This window comes from Triticum aestivum, chromosome 7D, assembly GCF_018294505.1.
Source record: "Triticum aestivum cultivar Chinese Spring chromosome 7D, IWGSC CS RefSeq v2.1, whole genome shotgun sequence".
Lineage (NCBI taxonomy): Eukaryota > Viridiplantae > Streptophyta > Magnoliopsida > Poales > Poaceae > Triticum > Triticum aestivum.
Window position 1 is genome coordinate 629893607 of NC_057814.1, and position 24379 is coordinate 629917985.

The 24379-nt window shown below is 49.4% G+C and overlaps 1 protein-coding gene across 1 annotated transcript; it reads left to right on the forward strand.

Annotated features, from left to right (window-relative positions):
• Window positions 1-1765: 1765 nt before the first annotated feature.
• LOC123168808 (expansin-like A4) lies at window positions 1766-5444 on the forward strand. The gene is made up of 2 exons (XM_044586675.1): window positions 1766-1773; window positions 3979-5444. Exon 2 carries the CDS (start codon window positions 4006-4008, stop codon window positions 4969-4971), a length of 966 nt encoding a protein of 321 aa, XP_044442610.1. The 5' UTR covers window positions 1766-1773; window positions 3979-4005; the 3' UTR covers window positions 4972-5444.
• The last annotated feature ends 18935 nt before the right edge of the window (window positions 5445-24379 follow it).

The window sequence follows — 24379 nt, forward strand, 5'->3', positions numbered from 1 at the left end:
AGTAAGCGCCACGCAAAAGTTTTGACCCTTGGAGCCATGAATGTGTGCTTCCAGACCTGCTGCAGAATATCTTTGGTTGATTGATTCACCTGTCTTGGTTGATTTGCCTGCACAATATGAATTTGTTGTAAACACAGCTTATAAGTACTCTTAGAATTGCACTTACCAGAAGGAGTGAGCTTCCAACAAAGGATATCCCTACTATCATCAAGAAGTATAGGAGTTGCAATAATAGCCGAAGCAGTCAGTTCCTGAAAAAGGTTAGTGATGAGCTCAGAATTCCAAACTTTTTGGCCTGACAGCCAAAGGTCAGAGACCTTAGCTGGGTAAATAAAAGCACCATGCTGGACAATGAGGTGATCATATATGTTCTCCCAAGTGGTACACCAAGGTGAACTCCAAATAGAAATGTTGCCTTGGGTGATCTGATAACAAGAATGGTCCTTGAGCATCAGCAAGACCTTGAGAATGTAAGTCCAAAAAGCAGATTTCGGAGTATTCAGTGTAGCTCTCCAAATGGAAGAATCAGGAAAATACTTAGCACGGAGAACTTGATAGATTTGGCTTTCTGGATTTTCAGCAAGTCTCCAGGCAGCCGCAAGAAGGAGACCTTGATTCATAGCCAACATGTTTTTGATTCCCAATCCACCTTCTTTTTTAGGAGTACAAATATCTTTCCAAGCCCTGAGACATAAAGCTCTTGCACCAGCTTCCTCTCTAACACCAACCCACCAAAAATTACGAATGATTGCCGTGAGCTTCGCAAGGAATTTTTTTTGAAAAGAGAATATTGGACATATAGTAAACAGGGATGGAAGCAAACACCAAATTGATAAGCTCAAGTCTAGCAGCATGGGACAATTTATCAGCTTTGCAAGTGGGGAGCTTATTCTTAAATTAGTCGTAAACAAAGTTGTAAGCCGAAGCACGGTCCTTTGCAGGAAGGATGAGAGGGTGGCCAAGGTGAGTTGATGTACTATCAATAAGGGGAATTGGGAAAATATTATTAATATGTTGGGCAAGAGACTGGGAGACAGTAGCACTAAAAAGAATAGGAGATTTGTGCCAATTCGGAGTCTGACCTTTCCATAACCCCTTTCCATAGAGGCTATATCTGTGAGATCTTCCATTAAGATTCGTGCAAAATTTTATTTTATGTTTTTATTTTTCTATTTTGCATGTTATGTCACTTGACTGAGACTTGGTTAAATCTCAGTCGACTGAGACCTAGCTACACACTTAACTGAATAACGAAAATACACCAACCAATCCAGAGATAAAGGAGAAGTAAAAAAATCTAAATCAGATTTAGGCATGGCAAACAGAACTTTTTTATGACCAATTATATTGTCGCAAGGATGATAATTTCTTTTAGCAAGCATGGCAAATCATGGCAAAAAACTAAACATGACAAGGATTTGCCATGCTTCCCAAAAAAGAGTGGCATCCTCGCCGCAACATAATTTAACATCTCAGAAGTTTGATTTGGATGCTAAAAAATATGACGTTCAATTTGTAGCGAAATCCTCAGAGTGCGTACACTTGCAGTTTATTACAACGGCCACCTTGCTAATTTAAGTAAGTATATTGGCCGATCTCTCGGGATTGATACTATAATCCTCATACAAAGATGAATAAATATACTGGCATGCATCCTGAGAAGTCGAATATGTATATTGGCATACATGATGTCCAAGACAGCCTTGAGGATAAGCAGGTGAAATCATGGAGATCGGTCTGTCTCTTGTTGATCTCCAGCAGTCCAGCTGCCTTGTGCGAAGTATTGTTGTGCTATCCCTTGTGCGAATTATATATCCAGCAGTCCAGCAGGCGAAATCATGGAGATCGGTCTGTCTCTGTTGTTGATCGGTTTTCTGTTAGCACATGCGTTTCATGCTCGAGTGCAAATACGTACATATATGTAATCTCGTTCATGGCACGCACGCACGTCCATCGATCGATGCTGTTGATCTATTTTCAGCTATGATTACTTAATTAGTTCCATAAAAAAAAGCTTAATTGGTTGTTGTTTTTGTGCGTGGTGGAGTTAGTTAATTACTCAAGATCGCTGATTCTCATAGCAGCTGTTATAATATGTATTTAAAAGTTCAAATAAGAAGATCTGTGATACTCATAGCAGCTGTTATAATAAGTATTTAAAAGTTCAAATGTGAAGATCTGTGATACTCTTATATAGCAGCTGTTATGAGTATCTGAATGTTTCGCGCAACATTTGTACGTACTAGTATATTCGGTTTGGAAAAGAAGCTGTGAAGATCTTTGATTATCGTAGCATCTCTTCTTATGTTGCGCGGAACAATTAATCTCTGCTCTACGTACGGCATGAGCTGGCCGACCATGATTCACGAGGGGCGAGGTCGACATGGCCGGTCCGGTTCAATCCCTTGTCCCGTCTCCGTCGGCGATGCCGGCCGGCGGGGTCCAAGTCCCAAGATTCCTTGCTGCCAGTCTCATCTCTTCAGCTCCACCACCGGCACTTAATTTGGAGCTGTTCAGGCTTGAGGGAGCCCGTGTGTGCATTGCGGCGGTAGGTGCCCAGTACTCATCACATGCACGCAACAAATGAGACCGGTGTTTCACGCGTGCATGCAATCAAACCAAAGCTTAAACTGTGTGCACGGACGTTCTGCACTCTCGGCAATTTATTTCATGGCATGTTTATATACGTACGTTAAAATGCGTTGAAAACCTTCCGTTTCAAGTCGAATTTGGCTTGGTCGAATTTTATCCAACGGCTATGCTGTCCTGTTTGTTCCTCTTGATTTGAACGGCCGGATTCCTACCTGTCAAGCCTCGGAGAACTCGTCCTTGGCTCGCCTAACCTGAAAGTTTCGGGCTTAGGGTTTGGGAGTTGCTACTTCTCAGTCGACTGAAATTTTTGAAGTGGTCAATCGATTTCATATCAACCGTCGGACCAAGATCCAACGTCCATGGCATCATCTTCCACCTTGTTTTTTTTCTTCCTCACCTCATCTTTCCCCCAGGCGTCACCACGGACCACCGGCTCGCGCCGCCTCGCCTTCCCCAGAACCACCCCCACAGCCGGTCTTCCACCGCCCCAGGTCATCCCTATAGCCCCCCTTCCCCCCCCCCCCCCCCCCCCCCCACACCGAGTTTTTTCTCCGGGAATCCCCACACGAGCGCCCCCCACACCGCCGTCCACCACCGCCCCCATCCTAAACCCTAAAATAGATATTGAGGTAGCCTGCCCAGCGAGCTTCTTCCTCCCCTCCGGCGAGTTCCTCCCTCCCCTCTGGCTGTTTCTCCCTTCGACCAAAATCGACCGACCCAACTTTGAAATTCAATCGACTGAACTGTAGCTATTGCGTAGGGTTTCGCTACAAAATAAACTGACGCCGTAGGAATATCAATTGCGTTGAAAATATGTGCCAATTTGTGCATATGCATGCATGGCCGTTATATTCCAGCAGTACTAACTAATTTAAGTGCGTGAGCAGCTGTCACATGGACATTATTGTCGTAACGGTCGAAAGTACAGTGCACGCAGTCACTCCAAGATCACGGACGGAATCAACACGGCCTGTTATGCGTAGGCTGGCAGCATGCATGCGCTCGTTGCGCAGCACAAAGTTCACGGTGGGCATGCATGGGGCTCGCTTTCGGACAGCGACATCCGTCGACCGGTGCGTCGTCGTACGCGTACAAATGTCCTGATCGGACAAGGTCGGTCGACGTCGACGGCCATTTATTTACCCTCGAATCTCGACCAAGCGTCCCGTGTCCAAAGTCTCGCTCGCGCGCGCACTAGCCAACTAGCGATCGAGTTTACGACCGTTTCTGCGCGCGCGCATGAGACATGAGAGCGAGGTCACGTCGCATTCGCGCCACCTTGCCCTTGGATCGATCGTGCTCCCCACGTCCCCGGGCCATGCCGCTCGCCCGCTCGCTTGCTTTAAACCACCACGCAGGCACCGCACCCCCGGCCTCTCCAACGAGTCTCAGCTACGACAACCGACGGCGATAATGGCCGCCTTGCCGCAGCTGCTTCTGATCATCTCCCCCGCGGCGGTTGCCGTCCTGACCCTGCTGCTGGCCTCGGCGCCGGGAGCGCGGGCTCACGCCTCCTCGTCCTCGTCATCGGCGACGTACCGCTGCGGCTGGTGCCCGCGCAGGTCCACCGCGTCCATCCTCCCTCCTGGCGCCGGCGCCCTCACCGGCGCCGCCTGCGGGTATGGTGGCCAGGCGGCGGAGATGGCCGTCGACGGGGGGTTCCACATTGCGGCCGTCAGCGCCGGTTTCTTCCGCGGCGGCCAGGCCTGCGGCGCCTGCTACCAGCTGAGGTGCAGGGGCCGGAGCGCGTGCGCGGCGGGCGGCGTCAAGGTCGTCGTCGTCGCCGACGTGGCAGAGACGAACATGACCGGTGGTGGTGCCGGTGGGCGGTTTCTGCTCGCCAAGGACGCCTTCGCCGCCTTGGCCACGCCAGACCGTAACGCCGAGCTCGCGGACGCAGACGTCGACGTGGACTTCAGGAGGATTCCCTGCGCGTACAAGAGCAAGAACCTGGCGGTTAAAGTGGAGGAGACGAGCAGCAGGGACCGGGGCTACCTCGCCCTCCGCTTCCTCTACCAGGGCGGCCAGACCGACATCGCCGCCGTCGAGGTCGCGCAGGCGGTCACCGGTTCGAGCGGCACCAACAACGAGGCTGCGCCGCCGCAGACATCGTGGCAGTACATGGCCCGGCGCGAGGCGTCCCCGTCGGTGTGGCGCACGTCGCGCGTGCCGACCGGTCCGCTGCAGCTCCGGCTTGTGGTCACCGCGGGCTCCGGCGGCAAGTGGCTGCGCGCCGACGGGGCGGTGCTCCCCGCGGAGTGGCAGCCCGGCGCTGTCTACGACACCGGCCTGCGCGTCACCGACGTCGCCGCAAACACCTGCGGCGCCGCCTCCTGCTCCGCCATGGACGAGGTCGACGACAACGAGCAGCTCCGATGACACGCTCCCCTTACATGCATCCACGGATGAGCCAGTAACCGATCGATGGTCCATCGGAGCCGGCCCGCACGTACGCCAACGGCGACGCCAGACACGCACATCTCCACCGGCCGGCCGCCGGAATATCGGTCGATGCTGCATGTACACTGTACAGAGACGTGTACATCGCAACGTACGACATGCATGCATGTGTGCACGGTCGACGACGAGTTCCGGTTAGGACAAAAACCTCCATGTCCCGCTCTAAACAGAGGAGGTTGGCGCGTAGCTTCACGTGTGGAGGGAAGGGACTAATGCAGAGAAGAACATGTAGATGGCTCTGTTCTGGTCTTGGAATCACATGACAGTGCCACTGTTTTGGCTGCTCGTCCTCTTCCTCTTTGGCAATAGTAGGAGAGTATTATTGTACTGTAGGTTGATTGCATGGGCTGATTAAGATTGATCAGTTGCCGACTAAGACTAAGTTTACTGTATTGCATTATGTTGTGCTGTGTTTATTTCATATTTTTTTCTTAAGAAATTACTCAAAACAATAGAGAAAAACTAGAAGATACCTCGCATGTTGCTGACGGATGTTTTGCATCAAGTATGAATGAGATGTTGTGGCACAGTTGAGCAGGTTGCAATCAGACAAATACTCATGAACTATCGATATGCTCGGTTGTTTACTGAGCTCAAAATAATAGTTTGCATCTATAATGAACAAACTCAAAGAGTTTTCTGCTGTGCAAATCCATACATCAAACTGACAGAGGTATGAACAAAATCCACACATCAAAACACTTGCCGCAAATCATTTCTTGCCTATCCGGTTGTGGGTCAATAGTAAACTTTCCTAATAGAGAATGAACATATTGCCGGACAAAGGAAATTGTATACGGGATTAACTAAATCCTCGACATCGTGGTTCAAACCGATAAAAATCTTCGTTGAATGTGTGGGAGTCCATATGGGCATCCAGGTCCCGCTATTGATTATTGATCGAAGAGGTGTCTCGGTCATGTTTGCATGTTCTCGAACCCGTAAGATCACATACTTAACGTACAGTAACGCCAGGGAAGTATTGGGATATTCATACTGACGAGACCGAATATTATTCGGAGTCTCGGATGGGACCCGGGACATCACAAGGAGCTCCGGAATGATGCGGAGGTAAAGATTTATATACGAAAGTGTTTTTCAGGGTTTCAAAAAAGTTCGGAAATTTTCCGGGAAGGTTTAGGGGTTCCACCATGGGGCCCAACGACCTGGGAAGGGCCCACATGGACCGAGGAGTCGGGCAACAGCCCACATGGGCTAGGCGCACCAACCCCCAAGGCCCATGTCATTTAAATCTAGAGATAATGTCTTATATCTAAATTTAAAGGGTTAAATCTAGAGATAATATCTTATCTCTAAATTTTAAAAGGATTTCTCCCTTGTGGCCGGCCCTAGGAGGGTTTTGGCAGCCCCTTCCTCCCCCCCTAGCCTATATAAAGAGAGGGGAGATGCATGGAGACAGTGGCCCATCCATTGCTAACCGCCGCCTCTCCCATCTCCCTCCACCCCTTCTCCAGTACACCCCTTCTCCAGTACGTGCTTAGCGAAGCCCTGCCAGAATTCCGCTGCCACCACCACCACTCCATCGTGTTGGTTCAGATCCCATCTACCTCTTATTCCTGTTGCTAGATCAAAAAGGAGGAGACATCACCGAGCCGTACGTGTGCACATCTCGAAAATGCCGTTCGTGCGATGCTCCGATTGGATTGGATCGCGAAGGAGTACGACTATGCCAACCACGATCTCTAGATCGTTACTGCTTTCGGTCTAAGGGTATATAGACATACTCCCCTCTCGTTGGTAGCATCTTCATAGATTAGATCTTGGGTGTTTCATATGATTTTTGTTTGTTTTCCATGCAACGTCCCCCATCAGTGATTAACCAAAATCAGCCGCAATCTCCTCTCCTTTCCTATTCTGCAACGCTGGTGTGTACATGGGTGGGAATCTGCATGCAGTGCCCTCCCGTCGATTACTGGCCTAAAGGATTAACTAGCAAATAAATGGCAAGACAATTAGGTGTTGTGGCAGTTACGGGCCTAACTAAATGATGCTATTTTTAGAGTTAATTACTGTTTTAGTGCACAAACTTGCAGCGGGGGTACAATTTCATACAAGAACTTGCAAAACGACTCAAATTAGCCCCTAAACTTGCTCTGTGAGAACAAATTGATACAATTTAGTCTGAAACTTGCCATATTGGACAGGAGGCACGCACCGGCCAGTCCAATATTATGCAGAAACGCCCCCAAGTATAGCAATAAGTCAACCCGCGGTCCTTAGAGAGAACTGGTAGTAGAAAACTTAAAAGCGCCCCCTGAGGTTATGCAAAATATTACATTTGGACTACGACAGCACAAACCCTTTCGTCTGTTCGGGTTCGCCTGCCTGTTCGTTTCTCATCGACCGCTTTGGCTGTTCGTTTCTCGTCCGGGACGAGCGACGGTGCTGCGTGGTTGGTCGCCACCAATGAGATCGTCGCTTGATGGAGCCACGTCCCCGGGGCATTGGCGAGTTTCCACCTGATTATGGTATGCACACTCATGATATGTTGGATGGTCCCCTATTTCCGATCTGTTATGGCTAGGGTTTTGATCGTGATTGTTCAGAGGTATTCGTTCTTGATCGGTCCACTTAAACTAAAAACAGAAAATTAAAGACAAAAACTAAAAATTAACTTTAACAAAAACTCTAAACACAAAGATTAGGAATACTAAACTCCTCCCCGACAATGGCACTAGAAAAAGGACTTGATATCTACTTTTTATTGATCCGGTATTGGAACAGAAAAAAGCACCCCGCACATATTTCCCCAGGGGTGACCCTGGGTTATCGAACCCACGAGAGGAAGATTCCCTTAAAGCGATGGTCTCTAGCAAGCTTTCGTCAAAGTGTCAAATCCAGCTATTGACCAGATCAACAAGCAAATAGTGATTCAAACACTTATAATAAAAAGAGGTATGAGTATGAGGTCTTATGCTTACAACCTTGTATTTGTGATGGGATCAAATATGATATTAGTTTCTGCGATGCACTCGTCGAGATGTGCTTGCTACGGATCGAAGCGGAAATACCTTCGGTCAAACACGATCAATACCCTAGCCATAAGAGGGCCGGAATAGGGGACCATCCAACATAGCAGAAGGAGTGTGCATACATAATCCGGCGGAAACTCGCCAATGCCCCAGGGACGTGGGTCCATCAAGTGACGATCCCGTCGGCGGCGACCAACCAGGCAGCACCGTCGCTCGTCGCGGACGAGAAACGAACAGCCGAAGCGGCCGATGAGAAACAAATAGGCAGGCGAACACGAACCGACGAAGGGGTTTGTGTTGGGCTTCCAGTGCAAATGTAATATTTTGCATAACCTCATGGGTCGTTTTAAAGTTTTCTACTACCAGCTCTCTCTGAGGACCGCGGTTTCGCTTATTGCTATACTTGGGAGCGTTTCTGCATAATATCAGACTTACCGGCGCGTGCCTCCTGTCCGACGTGGCAGGTTTCAGACTAAATTGCATCAATTTGTTCTCGCAGAGCAAGTTTAGGGGTTACTTTGAGTCGTTTTGCAAGTTTTTGTATGAAATTGTACCCCCGCTGAAAGTTTGTGTACTAAAACTATAATAATTAACTCCTATTTTTATGTCTTAGGCAAACGAAATTAGAGCCAACCGTTGATTACCTAGGTCCCAGAGATTCAACATGCACGTCGAGTAAACTGTGACGGAGGGAGTAACAGGAATTGAAGTATAAAGAGAGCATCAAAAAGCATGTAACATGCACATTTAAGTCTATTCCACTTCCTATGCATAGGCATCTTATAAGTAAAGAAGGAAGAAGAATGAAAAATTGACAATCTCAACATAACGAGAGGTAATTTAGGAACATGATTTTTTATAACAATGCTTGCCTCTCTCGAAATAATTACATGTAGGATCAATATCGGATACAACAATATATCCATCATATAAAATATTTTCTTCATGATCCACATGCATACAAAATCTGTAATTTTCCAAGATAGTGGGATTTATATCAAGCAAAGTCATGATCTCTCCAAACCCACTTTTATCAAAAATTTCATAAGATTGATCATTATCCAAAGTAGTGGGATCATAATTACATAAAGTTGACACTCTTCCAAACCCACTTTAAATAGTATTGCAAACATTATTATCAATAACATATTCATTATGAGGCTCAAATAAACTCTCAATATCACAAAAAGCATCATAATTATCACACAATCATGATCATTACAATAAGTAGTAGGCATAACAAAATGATCATCAATAGTGCCTACCGACATAGTTTCACAATAAAAAGCAATATTTTCATCAATTGTATCATCTTCATCACTTGAGTCATAAGAATTATCATATTTTTCTTTTATAACTTCTTCATTAGTAGGAGGATGTTGGGAATATAACTATTGGGTATGACCCACCCAGGAGGGGCCGGGTTATACCAATGGCGGTTCAACAAGGCAAAGCCCACATGAAGATGTTGAAGATGGCGGTTCATGAAGCAGACTTGCTAAGGGCCCGAAGCCCAAAGGCGACTTAAGGCCCATAGGTGTGAACCGCCATATATGTATGACTTGTATTGTAAGGCATGTGTAATTAGTCACCGAGCCGGACACGTTGTTTATGAGCCGGCCGGGACTCCGTAAGCCGCTGGGCGTCAACATGTGTATATAAAGGACGACCCGGCGGCGGGTTAGGGCAAGAAACAAGAGATCGAAAGCTAGGTCAAGCGTATTCGCTCCTTGGTAATCGAAACCCAAGCAATACCACACCTCAAACTGGATTAGGCCTTTACCTTCACCGCAAGGGGCCGAACCAATATAAACTCCCTGTGTCCTTTGTCCCGTTTAACCCCTTTAAGCTAACCTCGTCGCGATGGCTCCACGACTAAGTCATTCTGCTAGGACATCTGCCGTGACAATTCCACGACAGTTGGCGCCCACCATGGTTTCGCGTTCTTACAGGGCAGCTTTGAAGGGATCAAGGGATACGCTGTGGGTCGGATGACGAAGAATCGTCGCGGCAAGCTCTACATCGACGATGCAGGCTGGGGCCCCGAGGCCGGCTCAATCGAGTACGGGTACCGGGTCCCCTTCAGCGGAATCCACGTCTTCACCGGCAAGATCAGCGAACCGGGCCCTGAGCCGGACATCTGCACCGACATCATCGAGACGACTCAGCATGCACGACCCGCCCGAGTTCAGCCCGCCGTGAAACACGCCTTCGTTGGGTTCATCCATGGGGCGTAATTTGAGGATATATCTGTGTCTGGCGGTGAGACGGTCATCTACTCTGATGGTGAGTCATCCACCGGCGAGACTGAGTCGTTGTATCAACTGCAAGATGGCTGGCTTGGGGGCTATTCCGATGGCGACAGTATTCCAGACCCCTATGAGCCGCCGAATAGGGTCACGATTTTCATGGCCGATACACAGACAGGGCAGAATTCTACGACTGCAACAGGAATGATCTCCGGGTCAGCAACGGCAATGGCTGCCGGGGCACGAGGCCCTGTGCGCCCGCCGGCTCAGGTCTTGTCCAGCTTGTTGGACACTCTGACAACATTGTTAATGGTGGAGGTTAACCTGGCAAATCAAGCTCAGCATAACGCGGAGGTTGCAAAATTGCGTGACGAGATAGCACAGGCGAAGGAGGAGCTGAACGCAGAGAACGCCAGGATGGCCACGGAGCGGGCTGCTCTGGATGCTCAGGCGCAACAAATTCAGGCAGAGTCTTGCCGGCTCACGATGGATCAGAACGCCTCAAACGAGGTCATGAGAAGGAGGCACCAGACTCGTTTACCTTCGGTTTATGAGGCGAGAAACCTCTTTAACACGTCTGGAGCGGGGACCAGTAACCCGCCGGAGATAAACCGGGTTGAAGCGCCTGGGGCTGAAGCGCCGGCTCAGCCGCGCACGACGGAGCCACCTCGTTTGAATACTACTCCGCCTCAGTATGTACTGACGCCGCCGGGTTATTATTCTAACCCTTTGGATAATATGATTGCTGCGGCGACGCGACTGGCGGCTCTACCGGTTGAAGGCGAATCGCCGGCAGCAATGGAAATACGACGAGCCGGAGAACTGCTCCAGACGGCTGTGGCCCAACCGGCGGCTTATTCATACAGTCGGGATCGTATCCACTCAACACCACGTCCAAGCAGGAGTTATAACAGACATATTGATGAGTCAGACGTGTCAAGCAGTGGACGATACCGCAATCAGCCTCGTAGACCTGACCCGCCGCGCGCTGGTAATGATGTCCGGGCTTTGGTGGACCAGGGCAGAGCACGTCGGGAGGCTGAGCTGGCGGCTCAGCAGGTGGCTCATCAGCATTCTCCGATTTATCCGACAACTTCGGTGGAGACAGGCGTGACCTCTAGAACTTTGGGCGTGCCATGTCTAGTGTCGGCTCTGCGTAACGAGCGTTTGCCCAAGGATTTCAAGGGTCCTCGTAAGGTGCCTAACTACACAGCTGACTTACCCCCAAAAGCATGGGTTGAGAGTTATGAGATGGCCATGGAGCTGCTGGATGTTAGCGATGCTGCATGTGCTAAGTATTTCACCATGATGTTGGATGGGACAGCCCGTACTTGGTTGAAAGGGCTGCATGCCAACTCCATTGGATCATGGGCCGAGTTAAAAGCCCGGTTTATCCAGAATTTTAAAGATACGTGCAAGCAGCCTATGTCAATTATGGATTTGGACTCCTGTGTCCAAGAAGAGGGCGAGTCAACAACCCATTGGGTGCGCCGGGTCTCAACTATCCTGCACTCATCGGATCGCATCAATGCCGGCTCATCAGTTTTAATGTTAGAGAAGAATTGTCGTTTTATGCCCCTTAAACAGAAGCTAGGGCGGCTCGAGCGCCACTGCAGTGACATGGGGGAGCTGATGGCAGCTCTGGTTAAGTATGCCGACTCTGATAGTACCAAGGACCCCGAGTCTGATGATGAAAAGCCGGGAAAGGGAAAGAAGAGTAGCAACACCAAGGGGCAGCAGCATAACCTGGAGAGTCAGGGGGCAATGGTAAGTGTAAGGCTGATAATAGTTTGGACTTTGTGGCCAATACCAACACGCAGAATAATGGTCAGCGTCATAAGGGAAAGCCGCCTCCTCGGTTTGGAGGGCCAAATTTCAATCTTGAGGAGATGCTGAATCAATCATGCCCGAAGCATGGTACACGGGAAAAGCCAGCCGCTCACCTCTGGAAGGATTGCTTCATTATGAAGGAGTACAAAAATTCCAATCTTTTCCAGAACAATCATGGGTCAGGCGGCGGCTCTGGTTCCGTCTCTCACGGCCCGGGTTACGGCGGTGGCGGTTCTAATTCCGGTTTCCATGGCCAAGGCAATCAAGGTGGTTTTAATCAACACTCTGGTCAGGGGAATCAGCAGCAGCAGTCTGGTTATCAGAGCAACCCGAAGCAGTTGAATAGTGGGCAGTACCATGTCTTCACCACGAGTTTATGCAAGAGGGATCAGAAGCTCCATAAAAGTGCAGTGAACTCTGTTGAGCTGGCGATTCCCCGTTACTTGCGTTGGTCGGAGCAGCCCATTGTGTGGAGTCGTGAGGATCACCCGCCCCGGGTTGATAACCCGGGTCACTTGGCACTGGTGGTGGCGCCTCAGGTCGAAGGATACAAATTCACTAAGGTACTCATGGATGGAGGCAACAACATCAATATCCTTTACTATGGTACTTTCCGTCGCATGGGATTGACTCACAAATATCTTAAACCGTCCAATACTGTTTTCCATGGAGTCGTGCCTGGTAAGTCGGCGTACCCGATGGGCAAGATTGCTTTGGAAGTAGCCTTTGGGGATGAACATGATTCCAGAGCGGAGACTTTAACATTTGAAGTTGTTAAGATCTGTTTGGACACCCGACTTATGCTAAATTCATGGCAAGGCCATGTTATGTTTATTTGCAGCTTAAGATGCCGGGTCACAAGGGCACTATCACGGTGCATGGGAGTCGCAAGATAGCTTTGGAGTGTGAAGAAGGCGATGTTGCTTACGCTAAGTCTGTTTGTGCAACAGAGGAATTGAAATTTTACAAAGATAATGTTGACCCGACAGATATGACGTCTTTGAAGAAGCCACCACAAAGCATGACCCCTTGTTGACGTTCAAGTCGGCAGATGACACTAAGCTAGTTGACTTAGTTCCTGGTGATTCATCCAAGCAGTTCAGCATTAGTGCTAATCTGGATCCAAAATAGGAAAGCGCGCTCATCGAGTTCATCCGTGAGAACTGGGACATCTTTGCATGGAAACCTTCTGATATGCCAGGTGTACCGAGGGAACTCGCTGAGCACACTCTTAATATTGATCCGAAGTTTAAGACGGTCAAGCAATTCCTTCGTCGGTTTAATGAAGAGAGGCGTAAGGCCATTGGTGAAGAAGTGACCCGGCTCTTGGCGGCTGGGTTCATTGTTGAAGTCTTTCACCCTGAGTGGTTGTCTAACCCGGTGCTTGTACTTAAGAAGAATGGCACTTGGCGTATGTGTGTGGATTACACAGACTTAAACAAGGCTTGTCCGGCCGATCCTTTTGCTCTCCCCCGTATTGATCAAATTATTGATGCTACGGCAGGTTGTGAGCGTTTGAGCTTTTTGGATGCTTATTCTGGTTATCATCAGATCAAGATGGCGGTTAAGGACCAGGAGAAGACAACTTTCATCACTCCCTTTGGAGCCTTCTGTTATGTGTCGATGCCTTTTGGGCTCAAGAGTGCCCAGGCGACTTACCAGCGATGTGTGCAAAATTGCCTTCATGATCAGATTGGGCGCAATGTTCATGCTTACGTGGATGATATTGTGGTGAAATCCAGGAAGAAGGAGACCCTGATAGATGATTTGAAGGAGACCTTTGACAATCTCCGGGTCTAAGGGATGATGCTTAACCCGACCAAGTGCGTTTTTGGTGTGCCAGCAGGCAAGCTCTTGGGCTTTCTGGTTTCTGAATGGGGTATTGAAGCTAACCGGAGAAAATTAAGGCTATTACTTCTCTGGCTAAGCCGGCGTGTATTAATGACGTCCAGCGTTTGGCGGGTCGGATCGCGGCTTTGAGCCGGTTTATAAGCCGCCTGGGAGAGAAGGCTATCCCTCTGTATCAAATGATGAAAAAGACAAATGATTTCGTCTGGAGCGATGCTGCTAATGAGGCATTTGAGGCACTTAAGAAGGAACTGGCTGAGCTGCCGGTTCTCGCAGCTCCCATTGAGAAGGAGCCCTTGCTGTTATATGTGGCTGCAAACAACAGGGATGTCAGTGTGGAAGTTGTGGTTGAAAGGAAGGAGTCAGGCAAGGAGCATCCGGTTCAGCGGCCGGTTTACTACATAAGTGAAGTGCTCATTGAGTCCAAGCAGCGATATCCGCATTGACAGAAGCTTGTATATGGGGTGTTCATGGCTGGTCGAAAGCTCAAGCAGTATTTTTTGGGTCATCCCATCACTGTGGTCAGTTCTGCCCCATTAGGGGATATTATTCAAAATAGAGAAGCCACAGATCGGGTAGCCAAGTGGGCCATTGAGCTTGGACCCCATGGTTTGAAGTATATGCCTCGTACAGCTATCAAGTCTCAAGCACTTGTGGACTTCATAAATGATTGGACAGAATTACACATGCCTGAGGAGAAGCTAGATCACACATACTGGACTATTCACTTTGATGGGTCCAGGCAATTGGAGGGCTCGGGGACTGGAGTTGTCTTGACTTCCCCACGAGGTGATAAGTTCTGTTATGTTTTAAGATTGATGTTCCCTTGTACTAATAATGCAGCTGAGTATGAAGCCTTGCTCCATGGTCTTCGGATGGCTAAGGAGATGAATCTATGCCGGGTGAGGTGTTTTGGTGACGCAGACTTGGTGGCTCAGCAAGTTTCTGGCACCTCGGATTCTAAGGATCCGCTCATGGCGGCTTATCGCCGCGAGGTTGATGCTATTGATGGTCATTTCAAGGGTTATCAAGTGGAACATGTTGATCGCAGGAAAAATGAGGCGGCTGATGCTTTGAGCCAGTTAGGATCCCAGCGTAAGCCGGTGCCACCTAATGTTTTCTGGATATCCTGCATAACCCTTCAGTTAAATTGCCTACAGAGGAAGATCTTGCTATTCCTGACCCTGAGGCACAGTTGGTGGCGGCTCTTCATGTGTTCCTGATTGGACAGTTCCATATTTGGCTTAGATGACCCGGGTGAGTTACCTGAAGATGGAATTTTGGCCAGGCAGATAACCCGGTGGTCTAAGTCGATGACAATTGTCAACGGAGAGCTACACCATTGCAGTGTTACCGGGGCGTTTCAACGTTGTGTTTCTCCTGAGGAGGGCCGTGAAATTCTTCGCGAGATTCACGAAGGAGCTTGTGGTCATCATGCCGGCTCTAAATATCTCGTGGCCAAGGCTTTTCGTCATGGGTTTTATTGGCTGACGGCTCATGCTGATGCAGAGGATTTGATCAGTAAATGTGATGGTTGTCGGAAATTATCACGATGAGCTCATGTGCCGGCTCAAGAATTGAGGATGATCCCAATTGCTTGGCCGTTTGCAGTCTGGGGGCTTGATATGGTTGGGCCTTTCAAAAGGTCCAAAGATAAAAAGACTCACCTTTTGGTGGCGGTTGACAAGTTTACAAAATGGGTTGAAGCAGAGCCGGTTAGTAAGTGTGACGCGGCGACGGCGGTTCAATTCATCAAAAAGGTGATTTTTCGTTTTGGCTTTCCCCATAGCATTATAACTGATAATGGCACTAATTTATCCAAGGGTGCTATGAAAGAGTTTTGTCAACGTGAGCATATCCGGCTTGACGTATCATCAATAGCTCACCCTCAGTCCAATGGTCAAGCCGAGAGAGCCAATCAAGAGATCCTGAGAGGCATTGTAAGTGCATCTAGTGCCACCCATAGTTGGTTTCGGAGTATTGACGACAAACCTGGTTGAGGGACTAATGTGTTTGTGAGAATTGCAGGATAACACAGGTAGTAGTCCCTCATTGATTCGGTTTACCTACCGGAGATGACCCCTACAAACGTGTGAAGACATTGAAGACAATGGTGGTATGTGAAGATATTCACAACGAAGATTATGACTCGAGAAGACATTCACGTGAAGACTATGGAGTGCGAAGACATAGTTGTTTCGTAGTTTCCTTTTCTTCTTTGTTGAGTCATAGGAACCACCGTACTGTTAAGTGGGGTCCAAGTGAACAAAGTCAGAGTGACTGAAGTGATTCTCAACCAAATCCTATGTCTTCGAGCGAAGACAATGAGAGCAAACCTTATCCATGGCTGGATGAGTCAGCTTTACTTGTAGCCCAAGTCAAGCTGCCGCGTGTGTTTGAAATCTAACCGTTGGAACACGTGTCAGTTCCTTAGTGACCCAGGGTCATTTTGGACAAATCAGGTCGGGTTGCCTAGTGGCTATAAATAGCCCACCCCCTACACCATAAATTGGTGGCTGCTCAGAGTTAGTGCACGGCTTTTGTCGTTTGTGAGCAACCCACCTCCAAAGCATTTGAGAGAGAGATCCTTGCGAGGACAAAGCCCAAAACACCCAGAGCCAAAGAGTGTTAGGCATCACTGAAGTCTTTCTGTCCGCGTGACCTAAAGACTTGTTACACTTGAGGACTGTGAATCCTCCAGTCGGTTAGGCGTCGCGTTCTGAGCATCCAAGAGTCATTGTGGATTGCCGGTGAACGAAGTCTGTGAAGGTCCGGAAGTCTACCTTGAAGACTTACCAGAGTGATTGGGCGAGGACTAAGTGTCCTTAGCTCAAGGGGAATAAGGTGAAGACGCGGTCTTCTAAGTTGAATCTCAGCCTCCCTAACCAGACGTACAGTTGTCACAGCAACTGGAACTGGTCCAACAAATCCCTATCCTCACCAAGCAACTGGTTCTATCTCCTATCTCTCTTTACTTACTATTTGTCTTCGTGAAGTCATTTGCCTGCTTGCCTGATCTTCTTGACTTCACTGTGTGACGACTATTGTTGTTTGGCTTCATACTATCTTCCATCCTGATATGTACTACCTAGTAGCCAATAGTCTTCGTGCTTTCACTTCATTGCTTACTTGATTATGGCTTATCTAGTGTGGTCTACCTTCCGCTGCATATCACCAGGTTCAATTGGTGGAGGATTTACCCTCAGTGATATGGAGTATCAATACTACCGCCAACAGATCTATGGGTGAGGGAGTCCTGGACTAAGGGGTCCTCGGGCGTCCGGCCTGTTAGCCATGGGCCGGACTGATGGGCTGTGGAGATACAAAGACCAAAGACTGCCCCGTGTCCGGATGGGACTCTCCTTGGCGCGGAAGGCAAGCTTGGTGACCGAATATGTAGATTCCTTTCTTTGTAACCGACCTTGTGTAACCCTAGATCCTCCCGATGTCTATATAAACCGGAGGACTTAGTCCGGAAGGGAGAGGCTCATTAGCATAGTCATATAGGCTAGACTTCTAGGGTTTAGCCATTACGATCTCGTGGTAGATCAACTCTTGTAATACTCATATCCATCAAGATCAATCAAGCAGGAAGTAGGGTATTACATCCATAGAGAGGGACCGAACCTGGGTAAACATCATGTCCCCTGCCTCCTGTTACCATCGACCTTAGACGCACAGTTCGGGACCCCCTACCCGAGATCCGCCGGTTTTGACACCGACATTGGTGCTTTCATTGAGAGTTCCACTATGCCGTCGACGACAGGATCGATGACTCGCCTCGTCCTTAAATACAATATCACCGCCGGTGGAGAATTGGCCCTAGGCCAAACCCTCCGGCTAGGCGGCTTTACCATGACCGCCCGTTCGGCCGTTAAGCCGATGATGACCTCTCGGGCCATCAAAAATCCCCTTCGTGTCGACTCCAAACACTCCAAGCAGATGGATCCGGCGGAGTTTTCGTCTTTAAACGAGCTCCTTGATCGCATCGCTGCCCTGGGAATCGCCATAGATTACGATCGGATCGGGCTTAACCCGACCAAAGAGAAATCAAATCTCCACCGATCACCCACCAGATAGCGGTAGTCGAGGAGCATGACGGCGACTCTTCCCCTATACTGAAGACGGACTATGTCCGGATCGCCGACCCTCCAGAGCCGGATACCCACCAGCAAAAGGAGGTGACCAGCCTTCCGAACATAGAATCGGACGGTAGGCCTAAGCAACCAGAAGATACTTCGGAGCCCGGACCGTTAAGTCTGGAAAACCTTCAAACTCCGGATCATCGATCGGGTCAGGGTCCGGATTCAATTCCACCCACCCACCCAGACATAAGCGCTCTCATGAGCATACAACAGCAGTCTCAGGAAACGGCCCACCACTTCTGGGCCAGATTCCTCCTTGTCAAGGATAAGGTCCAAGATTGCCGCGACGAGGACGCGATATCAGCGTTCTGCAACAACTGCACGAATGAAGGAATCCCCAACGTCATTAATCACTGCCGCATACTACACTTCGCTGACTTGGCAACTATCGTACAGAAGTACAACGCAATGGAAAGCGCCTGGGAAGACCAGGCAGCTTGTTGGGAGCCATCGGTCCCAACTCAACCGCTGGTCCAGGCGAAAAGGGCGCATCCTCGGGACACGCCAAGTCCAATAGCCAAGAAATATAAACCCATTACGCGGCACGGAACCGTTCTGGAGGGATGGCTCGATGGCCCATGCAAAATACACACAACACCTGACACCATACCAACCCACAGCCTTAGAGCATGTCGGATACTCCGGCAGGTAGCCAAGAGTGGCGAGGGCATCCTTACCAAAAACACCCCAGAGCAACACCCTCCAGAAGACGACGACCCCAGAGTATTGACGGTCTTCAAGACATTCGCTTCAAACAATAAGCGCAAAAGGGCACTCCGCAACCTCGCCAAAGTCTATCAAATCGCCGCGACAAACCCTTGGAACGACACGGCTATAACCTTTAATGCTAGTGACGAACCAAAATACAGGATAGTCCGAGCACCAGCCGCATTAGTCCTCAGTCCCATCGTGGACGGCTTTCGACTCACCAAGGTCCTCATGGCCGGCGGCAGCGGACTAAACCTCATTTACGAGGATACACTCCACAAGATGGAAATAAACAGGAGCCGCATCGAGCAAAGCAACACGACCTTCCGAGGAATTATTCCCAGTCGGGAGGCGCGGTGTGCAGGAAAAATCACACTCGACGTGGTATTCGGCACGCCGGAGAATTATCGGTCTGAAGAAATAACCTTCCAAGTGGCTCCTTTCAGCAGCGGATACCACGCCTTGTTAGGACGAGATGCTTTTACACGCTTCCAAGTTATACCTCATTACGGTTACATGAAGCTTAAAATGCCTGGACCAAACGGCATAATCACTCTTGTCAGTGATCCGGACATAGCACTCCACGCCGAAAACAAAACCGCATCCCTGGCCCTTATCTGAAGCCCTCGCGACCGAGGAATTAACTGCACTGCACTCCATGGTGGATAGGGACGATGTGATCTTAGACAAACGACCCAAATCCACCTCCTTCAAACCGGCAGAAGAAATAGTCAAATTTCAGGTCCACCCAACGGACCCCAAGAAGACAGCATCTATTGGAGCACAACTAGACCCAACGGTCGACGCCGCATTACGGGATTTCCTTCGCGAAAACTGGGATATATTCGCCTGGCACAGTTCTGATATGCCTGGAATCCCACGGAAGCTGGCCGAGCATAGTCTCAATATATTAAAGGGATATAAACCAGTCAAACAAGCACTGCGGCGCTTTTCCGAACCCAAACGGCAAGCCATGGGGGAGGAGTTAGCCAAGCTAATTGAGGCCGGATTCATCAGAGAAATAAAACATCCGGACTGGCTGGCAAACTTGGTGATGGTACCAAAGAAGGACAAATCCTGGCGCCTGTGCGTCGATTTCAAAGACCTCAATAAGGCTTGCCCTAAGGATCCCTTCCCCTCCCCCGCATTGATCAAAACATTGATGCCACCGCAGGACACGACTCACTGTGTTTCCTTGATGCATATTCCGGATACCATCAAATCAAAATGAAGGAGTCCAATCAAGCTGCAACAGCATTCATTACCCCATATGGGCCATTCTGCTTCAACACCATGCCCTTCGGGCTTAAGAACGCCGGCGCCACATACCAACGCATGATTCAAACATGCCTAGAGAAACAGATCGGCAAGACAGTTGAAGCTTATGTCGACGACGTCGTCATCAAAACCAGACACGTCGAAACACTAATAGACGATTTACGTCTCACATTCGACAACCTCCGCGCGTATGACATTAAACTCAATCCAGAAAAGTGTGTTTTCGGCGTTCCCGCTGGAAAACTGCTGGGCTTCATCGTTTCCAATAGAGGAATTGAAGTAAATCCAGCCAAAATCCGAGCTCTATCACAATTGGCTACGCCAACAGACCTTAAACAAGTCCAAAAGCTCGCGGGTTGCATGGCAGCTCTAAGCCGCTTTATCTCCAGATTGGGAGAAAAGGCACTGCCACTCTATCGCCTTCTACAGCGAACTGATCACTTCGAGTGGACGGACACGGCAACAGTCGGACTGGAGGAAATAAAAACCCTTCTGGCAAGCAACCCAATCCTGGCCGCGCCAAACGTCGGCGAACCCATGTTATTATACATATCGGCAACACATCAGGTGGTGAGCGCCGTGCTCGTCGTTGAACGAGAATAGGACGGACACAAATTCCCGCTTCAGAAGCCAGTATACTACGTATCCACTGTCCTTACACCATGCAAATCCCGGTACCCCCATTATCAAAAGATAGCATACACGGTCTTCATGGCATCCCGAAAGCTCCGACACTACTTCCAGGAGTGTTCGATCACGATTGCTTCCGAAGTACCACTCAACGACATTATAAACAACCGCGATGCCATGGGCCGGATTGCCAAATGGGCCATTGAGCTCCTTCCATTTGATATTACATACAAACCACGTCGAGCTATTAAATCCCAAGTACTGGCTGACTTCGTCGCCGAATGGACAGAGGCCGAACTCCCTAAAGAGTACGACACATATTCCAATTGGGTTATGTATTTCGATGGCTCCAAAATGATGGCAGGGCTAGGAGCGAGCGTCGTTTTAATGTCCCCTACTGGAGATGTCGTTCAGTACATACTCCAAATACTATATACAGACTCCAACAACGCAGCCGAATACGAGGCCTTGTTGCATGGTCTCCGGATGGCTGTCTCCATGGGCATACAACGCCTAGAGGTGCGCGGAGACTCAAACCTGGCAATATCTCAAATAAATGGAGATTTCGATGCCACAGACGCAAAGATGGCTGCTTATCGTAATGCCGTCCTAAAAATGTTGGCTCGGTTCGAGGGGCTCGAGTTCCATCATGTGGCCCGTGAAAGTAATCAAGCGGCAGATGTTCTCGCTCGTATCGGGGCCAAGCGCGACCGTGTCCCACCTAATATATTTCCGGAAAGGCTTTTCAAGCCATCTGTGGTGTGGCAGGGGGAAAGCGGCAACACTAGTCCGGATCCGAGCACAAGCCCAAAGGCCGAACACACAGATATCATCGGCGGCTCCGCCAAAGAAATAACACCGTCGGCCCATCTCATTATGGCAGTCATCGCCCCATGGACCGAACCTTTCTTGGCCTACCTTAATAGGAAAGAACTTCCTGAGGATCAGAATGAGGCCCGCCGCATCGTTCGGCGTTCGAAGGCCTACAAGGTTCATGACGGAGAGCTCTATAAGAAAAGCGCTACCGGAATCCTTCAAAGGTGTATCTCCGAGGAGGAGGGGCGGCAGCTCCTGGCTGAAATTCATGCTGGTCTTGGCGGGCACCACGTCGTAGCTTGAGCCCTCGTTAGCAAGGCCTTCCGTACAGGATTCTATTGGCCGACGGCCCGAGCAGATGCACAGGACCTTGTCCAACGTTGCGTCGGATGCCAACTCTTCGCCAACCAAAGCCACATGCCCCCCACCGCCCTACAAACAATCCCCCTCACTTGGCCTTTTGCGGTCTAGGGACAGGATATGGTTGGACCCCTTAAAGGAGGGAGCCATAAGAAAAAATATCTGTTGGTCATGGTGGATAAATTCACCAAGTGGATAGAGGCTAAACCAGTTAAAACGGCCGAATCCGGGCCGGTGATAGACTTCATATCCGGCGTTGTACACCGTTATGGTGTTCCGCACAGTATCATCCCCGATAACGGCTCCAACTTCACAGCCGACTAAGTGAAAACCTGGTGCGCCAATCTGGGCATCAAGCTCGATTACGCCTCTGTCTATCCCCCACAAACAAACGGTCAAGTCGAAAGAGCCAATGGTCTCATTATGAGCAGCATCAAGCCCAGACTAGTGCGGTCTTTGAAGGAATCAGACAAGCACTGGGTTGAGGAGCTCGACTCCGTACTCTGGGGGCTGCAGACCACTCCCAACCGCACTACCGGATACACACCTTTTTTCATGGTGTACGGCGCAGAGGCAGTACTACCCTGCGAAATTATTCATGACTCGCCTCGAGTGCGCATGTACAAAGGGAAAGAGGCCGAGCTCGATCGGCAGGACAACTTAGGTGCCCTGGAGGAGGAGCGCGACGTCGCAAAAGCCCGTTCCGCATTTTAACAACAGCGGGCTCGCAGGTATCAAAGCAGAGAAGTGCGGGCCAAACTTACAACGTCGGCGAACTCGTTATACGCCTGCCGGAGAAGAAAAAGGACAAACTCAAGCCCAAGTGGGAGGGTCCCTTCATCATCGACGAAGTTCTCACCGGAGGAGCGTACCGCTTGCGTGATGCGTCAGACAATCGACTAGAGCCGAATCCCTGGAACGCGGCAAGACTCCGCAGGTTCTACGCCTAACGCCGAACTCTTTGTTCGTCTCCTTCCTCTTATTGTTTTCATCATTTTTTCTCTCTCTCTGTTTTTTCTCTTTGGCCTTAAAGGCTTTTGTGCGGTTAAACCATGCACCCCCGACGCATACATCTTCAAGTATGTACGTCTATCATACCTGGGGGCTTCTTGGACAGAAGCTTGCTATTTCTATTTTTCGAGCATAAAGCTCATCACATATGTGTTTTCCCCCATATGTACCTTTTCTTTGCCATTATATGCATCGATATGACTTAAGTTTTGGCCAAGCTGGGTTGCCCGGCTCCTGTGCTTATGCCCTACATTCCCGTTAGTTCGGCTAGGGCATAAAGGGAGCACCTCTGCGATTGTTACTGCCGGGTCATCCGGATGTGTACCTCAGACTGGGTGAAGCCGAAATCTAGCGTTCTTCAGGGAATATTCGGTCGGTGAACTAAAGATGTTTTTGCACTCATTCCATTATGAACCCCCAGAAGTTATCCACACTGTGATTTTTTCATCACAGTCCGGACATGCACATAGATGCATGCATACCCAGGGAAAGGAACCCTTAACGGAACTATTCTCTCTGGAAGTTGTTTCTTACAATTTCAATGTAATATAACATAACTAGCCAGATACAACTTGTCTGTTCAAGCACCTATGAACCCTACGCCTGGTTTCCACGCATACCCCGGTTTATTTTGCCGCTCAGGTATTCGGAAACACTCCGCACCTTCGGGTCGAGAGATCGAAGCGAAAAGGTCGGCCATGACAATCGTTTTACAATCCAGCTAGAAGGAAAATACATAGTCATTTAGGACTTAAAAATTTCCTCCTCTATACCATCCCACAGGCGGTCTAACTTACAATCCTGTTGGGAGTATCTCGCAGCCACCTCTACCTGGCCATATACTAAACTAACGGGAATTTCTTCCCCATTTGACCTTAGCGGTCCGACCCGGGCCATGTGATTCGGATCCAGCTTGGTATATCGTGTTTTTACCATGGCCCAGGTCTCTCGCGCACCCTCTCGGCAGGACAATATCTTCCATAGTCGGATACGCTGCCGCGCTCCCTTGAACAGCTCTACAAGCTTCTCCATACTCCCTAGAGGGGAGTCGGATGGCCATAAGGCCTTGGCTACACTCCGCATTGCCTGCCGAGCTTGCTCGTGCAACTGCGACATCCCTTGTAGAAGATCACTTGATGATCTGGACACCTCCTCTTCGGGGCGGCCCGTTAATATACCTGCAACCACAGCTATATAAGCTACTTTTACTTCCAAACTGTTACAAGGTAAATACGGCCACATACTGAATATGCCGCCTCGCAGTTTTTTGTTCTCCTTAACGGAGTCGGCTAGCTGGGCCCGCACATCCTTCAGCTCTTCGCCCAGCTGGGTGTTTGCATCTTGGAGTTTGTTTTTCTCCTGTCTGACTTTGGTCAGGACGCGCTCGCCCGCGGCACGCTGTCTCTTCGCCTCGCTTTCGCTCATCTGTGCGGCCTCCAGTTCCTCTTCCAGTTGGTCC